General features: G+C 33.6%; 1 protein-coding gene across 2 annotated transcripts in view; it reads left to right on the top strand.

Moving 5' to 3' along the window:
• LOC113548914 (netrin receptor UNC5C) overlaps positions 1-12,604 on the top strand; it is a 114,754-nt gene that overhangs the window by 77,929 nt on the left and 24,221 nt on the right. For both annotated transcript variants that reach the window (XM_026950016.1, XM_026950017.1), the window contains exon 5: positions 9,740-9,907. In XM_026950016.1, coding sequence (XP_026805817.1) covers positions 9,740-9,907 — 168 coding nt within the window. The remainder of the gene's footprint in view (positions 1-9,739; positions 9,908-12,604) is intronic.

Raw genomic sequence — 12,604 nt, forward strand, 5'->3', positions numbered from 1 at the left:
AAGTACTTATGTTACATATTGTATGTATATAAAAAATTACTTGTATGCATTCATTGTCCTGGCTAAAATTAGTTATTGAATTTCATTTTGGGTTTTGTTTAAGTTAAGTAAATATTTTAAGGGTATTATAAAAGTTATATTGATTACATAAATGTATATATGTCTCACAATTTTATCTTATTTATAATCTTTTTAAAAGATAGCAATATTTTTTTCACCCATCAATTTTTCTCTAGAAATCAACCAATTCACTTTGATAAGTCAGCAGTCATCCACATCTAAAATAAAATGTAGAAGAGGGAGTGTAAAATTAAGCGTTCTTTACCCTTCAAACTTCTTTCACGGATTGTTTTTCGGTGCACATTTTGGCAATCAAAACTTTTTTACCCCCTTAAACTATATATAGTGACATAGTAGAACTGCAAGCCGCATAATGAACTTATTTAAATAACTTATTTAAGCACGTATTTTACGAAAGCAGAGATTATGTGATTTATTTATTAAATATAAACATCGTTATAAGTCTCAGGAAATTATAACTTTAAATATGATTAAATTCACCAGAGTGGAAAAACCTATTGCAAAATTCATATTTTTCAAATCAAGGTTATTTAAATTCGTTGTTAACGCCATGAAAGGCTATTATTTTTCATTTTTTATTATATACATTAATTCAAAAAAGTAGCTGAAAAATCTCGGAGAGAACACGAAAACGTATAAATTGTTTTTTGCACTCTGCTTCGTTATATTATATCTAATCGGTTCCTATTTTATCAAATACATTATGTAACCATGTGGAATATTTTTTATTTATCCATTCAAGAATGATGTTTTCATTATAGTCATCAGCTTAAATTCAGCTATTGTTTATTCTCTTTAGTGTCCATATACTATCTATCTATCCATACCCAATGGGAATGGAATTTATTTAAACGTTTTAAAATCATATATATTTTTATATATAATATCATACTAGTATGATAATAATCCTTGTATTATCCAAGCTATGCGGGATTTTAACTATTGGGTCACGCGTGGCGCAACGCCTGGGATATTATATACAAATAATAATATTCTAAATGCGAATAATTATATCGGACCACAACCCCTCACAACATAAATTTCGCTATTCGTTTTTACGATGGGTCCTCGGTCATTAAGCCGCGTGTTGTATAGCCGTGTGGGTGGCGTTTTAGAACAAAAATATAAAAAAAAAATACCGAAACGCAGCTATATGTGCCGTGGTAGAACCGATTCCGAGCGTAGGAGGAGGAGCGACAGGGACAAACCTATCGTAAATTTTACGCGCATAATATTATTATATACATATACACAGTCGCAATCAATTATCGCACACAAGAGTCCCTTTCATAAACACTCTGAATCCGAAATGCTGCGGGCGGCTCGTCGAGGGTCTCTTTTTCACTCGGGCTCGCTCACACACGTTCGTTGCTATTATTGGGCTAATGATCCGGAACTAACAATACCGCGAGCGTGGAAACGCCAAAGCGTGTGTAGTGTGTATAGCTTATAATATTAATAACAATAATATTCCTACTTGTATCCGTTTTTGGTCGTGTGCATTAATACACGTGGGTAGGTATATAGGAAATCGAAAATTCACTTCAAGTATTATTATTATTTCTATTTGATCATATTATATAATATAGGTGTAAGGTGTTATACTTTATATAGTCGTCGTCCTCGAGCTTATTAAAATCGCTTATTAAAAACATACACATATAGGCAATCAAACTCTTTTGACTATGCCTCTATCCCCTCCCACCATGTAAATGTGCCACAGCAGTACTTACGACAGCTTTTTAATCGCTTTGGCAACGTCATCGTCAGTCGTTGTGGTCGTTAAACAGGCCGACGTGAAAAAGGTAAACGTGATATACAATGACCGGGTCTGTAGTGTGTGTGTGTGTGTGTGTGTGTGCGCGCGCGTATTTCTAATGTTTTACACAGGTATACACACGTACTCTTTTACGTAATATACTTAATTCGAAAATAATGGGTTATTTTTCACGATCGATTTAGTATTTACGATCAAAGCAAAAATTACTCTATTGAAAATGCCGTACAGCGGCGCACGTTTTCGAGATTCGAACGTAATCGTATTATATTTTTATTTAAAACTTGTTTCTTTTACAGCGTTCTTGTACAATTTTAGATACTTTGAAAATGGTCACCACAAAAAAAACTATCCCCTTTGTGATGCCGTACAAATTACTCTGTACACACACTGCACTGTTCCAATTATGTTTTCTTTTATCATTGAACTTTTGTCGGTTAAGGAATCAATTATAACGTATTTATCATGTATATACTAAGTACTATATAATATGCTGTTGAACTACTATTCCGCGTACTCAAATTTAATTGTCAGTTACAATAGTCATCGATTTTACACGGAACCCTTCGAATAATTCGTCAATTATTTTATTTTTTGTATCGCCATAAAAAGAAATAGGTACTATTAAATTTTAACACTTAATACACGTGATAAAATTATTTCGATATGCATATTATAATTATATATTTTATTATATTATTATAGTTACATTGATTAGTTAATTATGTTTTCTAGTAAAACATATTATTATATTTAAATAATAGCGTTTATAATTATTGAAATATTATTAAAACGAAAATAGTATATGTTTTTTTACAGTAATAATTATTCGGTGGCGTAGCATTTAACACCAATTATATCATTATAAAAATAATAATGTGTAATCAAAGAATTTGAAAATCAATCATCTCATATAGTGGTGACGCGACAACTGGTAGAGGAGAATGTGGAAATTTTCCCAATTTAATTTGAACAGTATAGAAAAGTTAAATACTATTGTTTGAATCGGCCTCACTTATTACGATCGGGATTTAATTAACCACCTCGTCTAATCCTTTTGATTTTTCCGTTACATTATTGCGTACTGTTGTTACTATCATTATTATGAATACATAGTAGTAAGTATTTGGCGTAGTTATAGTATTTAATACTATCAAAACATGTGTTTTCAAACCGACGAAAATAAAATTATAGCAAACTTATTGGGGTCGATTGCGATTTATATTTCCCCGTCGAAAATAAAAATCATAATTCCAAATGAGACTGTCATCACTGCCCGCGGGACAGAAATCATCTAATACAGTCAACACTACAGAGCTCATTTATTATATTATCAGCCGCAATGCCGCATATGATATCATTATTTGTTCATATAATAATACAACTCAGGCGCCACATACGGTCGTGTCATTGTCGCGTAACTACGCTGGACGATCGACGTGTGCGGGTTCACGGCAAAAAGTCCGTTTTTTCCCCCGTATTCGTTTACACGTACTAGCGTGGCGTGTCCCAGAGATGTACCTGCAGACGGAGCTGAGGGGGGGGTATAGCCATTGCGCGTGACTTTCCGGCAAAAGAAAAAAAGCAATTCGAACGTACAAATCGAAATCCTACTACGTCTTTCCTGCCACTCGGCGGCACCCTATAGTCGGTCGACCCGTCACACTACGCCGCGCGCACACACGCAAACTCATACATACATATATATGTATAGTATGCATAATATCTTCGGTCTACGTATTGTAATATTTTATTGTACGCATATATTCACGCCGCCGCCGCCGCCGCCGCAGGTGTGTGCGCACGTGTGGTGGTTTGCGGGTAAAAACGTCTTTTGTCGCGGGCGCGGGAAAAGTTTCGTTATTGAAAATCTCGTTAACGAGACGGAAGTTTTTTCTCCTCCGCCGTAGCAGCCCCGAACTTTTCGCTGCAAATCGGCGACCGACAGCGAAAACTCGGCAACAGCAAACAGTGGTGGTGCCTTGTTGATTCTCCGTACGTGATAGTGTCGCACGATCCCATCAGTGCGGTAGCGTCTTCACGAAACGCGCCTCGTACAATAATACGAACATAATTATATTATTTATATGCTATACATACCGAGTTTGGAAACGCGTTTTGTACAATTCAAACGTATAATTTTTTTTTTTTTTGGGGGGGGGAGAGCTAAGTATATTCTTTACTGGAGAGACCCTCCGCTGAGCCATTTTTTCCGTGGCTCACGAGAAGTTTACATTTTTTAAACTGTATATAAACCGTAATCATAAAGTATTATAAATCCCAAAAATTACCCGCAAACCATCGTATACGTTATTCGTGTTTTCCAATTACTAATATTGTCGATACGACGAATGAATATATTCTCAAATTCCATCAACCAATTCACTAGTGCAACGGAAATAAAAATAGATCAGTAGGTTGTCTGAGAACTTCTGCTATGTGATTTGTGATAGATTTTTGAAGAAAAATGTAGGCCACAGCGCTAAAACAGTTAAGAAGCACTGCTATGTTATAAGCGATAATAATATATTATTATGCACGATCGGCGATGATCGTTTCAACTGCGATTTATATTATATGCCTATATATTTTGTATTTAATTATAATAATATATGGTACACACGTACACGTTCGTCACGAGACGGTCCTATAAATACAATATATATTTATAAAACAGATAAAACGTAATATAATATCAAATCGTTATTGGATACTAGCATATTATACGGCGAGTGTTAAACACACACAGTGTCGTATATTGTATCGTATGTGCACGCGGCGGGGCGAGAGCAAACATTTTTAACGGTCCGACTGCACCGACCCGCGACCGCGCGTCGCGGTCCTTATAATGAAAGTTGTTATTACCGACTATAAAATGCGAAACAATATTCGAATGTTTATGTATATAAGTACCTAGGTACATGGTATATTATTATGTATAGGTGTAAACTATATTATTATTATGGAGTGTGTGTGCAGACGTGTAGCAACTTGTTTGCTGCAGGAGAGGCGAACATCTCAATTTGTACATTATACATTTTAAGAAGGTATTAAATACGATCCGTTTAATGCATTTTCGATACAAGAACCTGGTAACAATAGGAGACTGAACAGCTCCTAAAGATACTACTTCAAAGTTGCCTTTATCGTTTCTAAGCCAATTTACAAGAGAAGCTTAATGCTTATCTCAAATTACAACTATTTAATATTTTTTATTCCAAATGTATTAAAAAATTTCCTGGAAATTTATAAATAACACAAAATCTAAAGATGTGCTGGAAATTTTCATTTTTAGATTAGTAGATTCCAAAACATCAGTAAAGACTATTTAGATGTTTTGCATTGGCTTAGAAATACATTTATATCGTACATCGTATAAAAAACAAAACTTGGCAGCTTTATCATCACGATAACACGACTACATTCCTCAGTTTCTCACACTTAGTATTCAGTCTATCTCAATGAAACACGTAGTATAGTTCCGACTGATTATCAAGCTTTTTTCTATCGTGATATAGCTTCTTGTAATTTTTGATTATTCTCTCAAATAAAAAATTGTCATTTAAATGGTCCACTTTTTTAGCCATGCGAAGATATTCTAAAAGCCAAACTATACGCTCTTTGCTTAAAAAGACGTTCAAAAAATGCTTTTACCAATGCAGTATCACCTCGTACGTTAGTAGTTGATATACCTATGGTAAAAAGCATATTTTATATATTTTAGTCTCTTTCCCTGTCCTTCCCATTTTCTCATCCCTATATCCACCCCTGATGGTCATCAGTCATCACACTCCCCCTCAGTCGAGAATAATATATCCTCATAAAAACTCGCAATGTTTTAAACGATATAATAATAATCACAATTTTTATCATGACTAGACGTTTTGCTTTGATCTCTGTTTGAACAATCTATGTTTTTTAAACTTTACTGGAAAGTCATTCCGTGCCTACTCACGTCTCACGTTGCTTTTTTCGTTTTCATCGAAGCCCTTACTAATTTCTCTTCTTTCTCTTGTACTCGTATAATTAATATAAAAATAAACTAATCACGTTCTTAATTATCACTAAGATTAAAAATCACGCCCCATCGATACGAGCTATATCTATAGTAGATATTATAATGAAAGGGCGGCAACGAATTTTCGAAGGAGTTATTTTTTATTTTAAATAAACATAAAACATATTATTACATTCGAATAATCGAATATCAAATTAAATAGATATCTGTGCATTTCGTTTATAATGTATTTCCTCAGAATCACCAACGTTAATATAATATTTTAATTACCGTGTAATTCACGATTTCTCTCTTCGAAATACATAGCGTTCCGCCCCACAACTGCAGTGACAGTTAAAATTAGTTTTTAATCAACGTCTATACCGTGCATACGGGCATCACAATTTTTTTCTCTTGTTATATTATTATTTTAATTTTATATGTGGTCCGTCCGGAAACCGCTTTTGCTTATCACTCAGGGACGGTTGGCAGTAATACAGCGTATGTCCGCCAGCCGGTACTATACGGAACTCCGGTCACGTGTTTCAATCGCATGGCAGCTAGTGTTTGCAGTTTAAAACTATAAACACTCCAAATTCCTAATTCAATGCACTAGCGATGCTCTTACCTATGATATAATATATCGGTATGCACTCGATTCCGAAACGATTCTTGCTCGGGAAACACGATATTGTTGTAACTATAATATAATGTATTCCCGATTCCGGTCTGGAACAAAATATGTATCATAGTGATCCAATAGCAGTATATATAATATTTATATATATATACTATGTAGGTAATGTTTATGCTACGAGCAATGAACTTTTAAAAAAGTATTCGTATTTTGTATAAGTATTTGTGCAAATATATTATGTTTTCGAGTTAGGTAAATATTTAAAAACTGCGATTCGAGTTTAGTTTTTTATGAATGCATTTGATAATAATATACGTATCATGTATAATATAACCGTTATTATGAACTTGACAAATTCCCGAAATATCTACGAATTATTAGTAACATTTGTTACTTTGTTACACATATAACTCGTATTACCCATAATATTATACTAGAATATTGTAAATATCTAAACTAAAAATAATTCACTTAAATATAGTTAACAACCTCCTTTAAATACACCGTTAGCATAAAGCCCGTTGCAGTTGAAGGTGCATACTATAGTAATTAAATTAATTATTGTTTCACATTATAAATTAATTGAAAATAGCTGCTGAACTGTTTTGTATATATCAAAATGTATTGGAAATAATCTGTATATAACAATAAAAATATGATTAAGTATAAAATCATTCTTCTTTTTATAATTTAACATTAAATATTTATACACATTACTATCTACTTATAAATTAATTTTTCCTTTATAAATTTAAATACATAACATTCAAAATATAACTTATTTACCCGGTAGATCATTGTATATATACATAAAAAAATGCCAGGCCTAGATCAATTGTAATTTCTACATTGCTTACTTGCATGCATTAAGCGTTCTACACAATTGTTCAGACATTTAAAAAAAAATGTCTTGTTTTCCACTTTGAATTGTTTATTATGTTGTATTAAATATTACTAAATTTTTACTATATTAATCATATGAGAATAACTCTGTATGGAGTTCCGTCACCTACAAACCGTTTCGTACACGCCTGTCGGACAATAACAGCATTATATATATTATTATTATTATGTATAAATGTATAGTACACTCGTACAAAATATAAGAACGAAATCTTCGTTCGAATTATACAATAATGATAATATATAATAGTAGTATGCACGTGTGTCACTCCTAGCCCAAGTCTCTCATATACGTCAAACCATGTACCTCTCTTCTCGTAGTATATTATTGTCATGTACCTACATCCGATGCATAGGCATATAATACTCATCATCATATTCGTGCGCAGTACGCGTCAACAATGAAGCGCGCAGTGAATCGTGTTGCGAGTCAAATTATATATAATATTCCGACTGCGCTGTATAGACACGATTTCGTTTTGTCTAACAGCATAGTTATGTACTTAAAAGAAAAAACTTCTACAATAATACGACTCTATACATCGTTGTTCTTTTATTTCTCGCGTACATCGCATAAGTTGTGCATGTGCAGAGCGATTATATTTAGTGGAGAATTATTACGTTTACGTGCTTTTACGTCGGCAACCCTCCCCCCCTCTCATCACCATAGACATTTGAATTTTTTTTATAATTTTGTCTGCTGTTACAGTTATCAACGTCACGCGTGACACGTGTGTTTTCGTTTGTTTGTTTATTTATTATCATCATAATTAACGACTTTCGATGGGCTCACGAGTATAAGAGTATAAGACACGACACGTTTTTGAAAAGAAAAAAATCGTTCTAGATCCGCGAAATTAACAGTGTGTATATTATGCTAATGCGTGTTGTCACGCCCGTTGACAATTACATTTCATTATAATAAAAACGTTCTACAAAAATATTACTGAAATCTCAAGCTAAAATGAAATACAACAATATACACAAACACCATATCATTATTATATATATTATGTGTATGGTATATACGCCGTACAACAGTCTATTTAGTATTTACGTTTTCATGAAATATTCAACATTTAAGTAGTTGTTTACCTTAATTGTTTACACTAGTCTTGCGGATAAAAATAAAACAGTTCTAATTGTTTAATTTTGTTGAACGTTGTGTGCTTTTCATTGTATATATGCACGCCGGCGCGTGTACATAACAAATATTTAAACGCGTTTCTACGCATATAATATATGTGTATAATTTCGAGTTTATAATTCGCATTTACCTTATCGACTGGCCTAGGTACATAAAATAATGACTTTGCGTGCAATTTTTTTTCCTTATGGGAAATAAAGGGAGAAGGGGTTTCACAACTCGTCAAGAATACAATAAATACATACAATAGATATATCGCGTTTAAGGTCTAAGTACCTATAGCGATACATATTATTTTATGATCACTATGAAAATCATTTTATTATTAATATATATATACCTAGGTACTTACGTGAAATCAAAATACGGCCGACAGCATTATCGTGACATCGTCTACTGCTGCAAGATTTATGGGTCGGGCGAGACGTTTACGGGTTCTTGACAGATGGTCGCGTGGACACAATTTTTTTTTTTTTTTACTGCACTGTATTATATACATACAGGTATATAAAATGAGTCGTCACCGCGTAGATTTCGGTTTGACGATGGACACAAAAAGGGAAAAAAAACCCGAAACAGTCAGGTGTATACATATATATTATCTACCTGTACTGCTGCAGCAGAAGAAGTCGAATAAAACATTTTTATTGCTATTATTTTCGGAAAGAATCAACCGTGTGTTTCACGGTTACATATCGCGTATATTATATGCATGCCGTAAAATAATATAATATAATGTAGGATTATCGTCTTGACCGATCTGCGGACATTTTTTTCTTTCGAAAAACGCGATTTATTGTCCGGTCGGCGTGTGTACACAATTGAGACACGAAACCGACGTGCTCTAAATCACAAGTTCGTGATCTTTGGTCGCCGGCCACCACGTCCATTGCAACCAGTGCATCTCGGTGTATACGCATACGTTTATTTCGCTATCACGATTACGACGCGCCACAAAATGAATTTTTATAAAATATTAAATCTGTTTAGCAGTGAGAAGAGCGGTCACATGCTCTGGTTGTAGCGTGTACATACCTTATACCGCGATTATTAAAACGAATAAAAGTATAGGTATACTGTCGTGACGCTTATCCGATTTCATATAAATTATTATGAACAAAACCCATATAATGCGTGCTCGTGGGTATTGATTCGCTTGCTATATTGTGTATATATATATATTATTTCTTTCCTCAGTGAACGGAGGCTGGTCACCGTGGTCACAGTGGTCCGAATGCAGTTCCCGGTGCGGCAAAGGGCAGCAGAAAAGGACCAGAGTGTGCAACAACCCGGTGCCGCTCAACGGGGGCAAACCCTGCCCAGGGTCGGCGGTGCATAAGGCCGAGTGCACTTCGATCTGTCCGGGTAAGTTTAGTCAACAAAAATTTATCGCGTTGTTAGTTCGATTACCACGCCTCGGTATTCAACGGTATAACGGTGGTGGCCGTCTGTATGCATATGGGATGTCGAAAGTTCATTAATCGCGAAGTTAAATAGACTTTAAACTTATTCTATATACTCCACCGATGTTGCGGCGTACGCCATAATAATATATTGTTATTCTGTGTATAGCGAGTATAGACCAAGCGATGTTTGCTTGAAACGTATATATAAATACTATATGTTAACAATGCCGCCGCCGCTCACTTGTCGGCAAACTAGTTATCCACTAACGAGTTTTCTATAGAACTCGATGGCTGGGTCTTTACTGCGAGCCTATACATATATATATATATATATTGAAAGACTTGACCGATAATAATTACCGACTATGTGTATATACACACAATTACCTACCGATGATTTTTTAATTGCTGTTCGACGAAAATAATATTGTATATATATTTTTTTTATGTATTATCCGTTACAATCAGCAGCTATATTATATTGATTATATTATACCTATTTTATATTCTCTCCCGGCTGACCGGGCACGTTACCGGTACATTTTAGATTGTAATATTATATATAGGTAGGATATTGTGTATTAAGCGCGACGTGCGTGTGTTTTGTGCGTCGGACTAACAATATTATTGACGCGTTATCCTCTATTTAGCCGCTATTTAGTAAATTATTTCATTCTTAATATCTTCTCCGGGAGATATTTATCTCGCACGTACGATTTGTACGACTTAACGTCGAAAGTCTTCTCGCGCACACGTTAGGCTTCATTAAGTACACCTTTTAAAAGTCTCACGAAATCGTGTCGGAAGAAAACTGGTTTTATTAATCTGGTATTCCCACGCGCGTCGTTTTCAAATATCTCAAATGATTAAAAAAAATGTTATAATAACTGAAATTTTGATTAAAATTTAATTTAGTTATAGTACATGTTATAGTAGCACTTGTTGTTGAAACTATCTATAAACATATATATTTTATGTATACATGGAAATAAACACGTATATGTACAAAAGTAAAAATCATAGATAGGAGGACATTAATCCAAGTAAAGTTGCATGTCAACGTTATTTTTTTTTTTTTAAACTCAAATCGTCCTGCAAAGGCAAATAATTATAAACTGAACAACAATATAATATAATAATATCCCTAAGACTCGGGGTAGTATATCCATTTGGGGGAGGTAAGTACACACAAAGCACATAAAAATATATTTATTATTTACACAGTTTATATCGTGCGAGTTCATTCGCCAACAAACTCATAAGAAATGCAAACTGCACTTTGCCGACCAAATGGAAAACAAGAAACGGAAAAATATATATACCTAAGTATAGATACCCACAATTGGCCATAAAAATTGTACATTTGAGAAAAAAAAGAAAATCGGTTATGAGAAAAAAAAGCGAACGGTAGCGGGTGGTAATGCAAGACATATTACGTGTTCTGTATTTCACTTATTTATACAACGCGAGTATAAAAAAAGTATCTGATTTGAATTTTATTTTTACAATACTCAGACGAATTAAAAATTATAATATTTTATGTCTTGTATTATTTATGTGAGATTACAGTTATAGATGAGCCATCAGCTTTCTAACTTAACGCACAAGGAAGTTAATATGTAGGTATCTATATTAAATATTAATATTACGATGTAATTTACATAACAACATATAAGTATGCATGGTTATAATAAAAATTAATATATTTTAATTTGTAATAATTGTCAATTATATCATACCCTAGAAGAGACACACTAGCATTATAATAATTGATATTGACATAATGTATACATATGCAGAAAGATAATTTTGATAGAGAATATTTAAAACTAATTATTTGGAAATTTATAGAGAAAAAAACTAATGTCTCTTAATGGGTTATTTATTATATATAAAAATTACATAGACGTGTTTTATTAAAGGTAAAAAAAAAAAAATGATAAACACCTTAATTTTTTTTTTTGCCACTCGCCGCCTAAAATCTTTGTGTATTTCTGCGTTTTACATAATATTAAGCGTGCTACTTTTTTTGCTCGTTTAAAACGTCCTGGCAAAAAATGTAAAGAAAAACACTGAGGGGATAAAGGAGACACTGGTTTCTCTCGGGCAACAATAAGGGCTAATTGTTCCCCAGCAAGGGATAGAATCGCAAAACAGCATCTGTGCCGCCCATGCACTTAGTTTAATTCCTGTAATTTGTATTCTAAATCCGTTGCGCGCGTTGCTCACGTGAACAATAATTAGTACACCGTGCAGTATTATAATGCCACGGAGTTCGGTCGGATCTCGCAAAAACCTGGTCACGAGCGTCCACTTTTGGGTGCGTCGGGTTGCGGGCCGAAAACAAAAAAAATATATATATTCCAACCCAAAACAGTAGTTAACCCTATCTTGCCGTTTAGCTTATAATATATATTATATTATAAGTACTCATCCAATATTCCCCGCTTAGAACGACTCTTTTTAGTACATATTTCCAGTCACTGGGTATAAGTGTTTACATATACCTAATATAATCTATAGGTACTACCTATTCACTCGTCATCATATTAACGTGCCCAGACATATCATGGTCTCAGATATATATTTTGTTCTATTACCACAACCAGATACATAGCAATTATAAAATATATATTTTCTAATAACGAAATTACCA

The sequence above is a fragment of the Rhopalosiphum maidis genome, chromosome 1, assembly GCF_003676215.2.
Source record: "Rhopalosiphum maidis isolate BTI-1 chromosome 1, ASM367621v3, whole genome shotgun sequence".
Taxonomy (NCBI): domain Eukaryota; kingdom Metazoa; phylum Arthropoda; class Insecta; order Hemiptera; family Aphididae; genus Rhopalosiphum; species Rhopalosiphum maidis.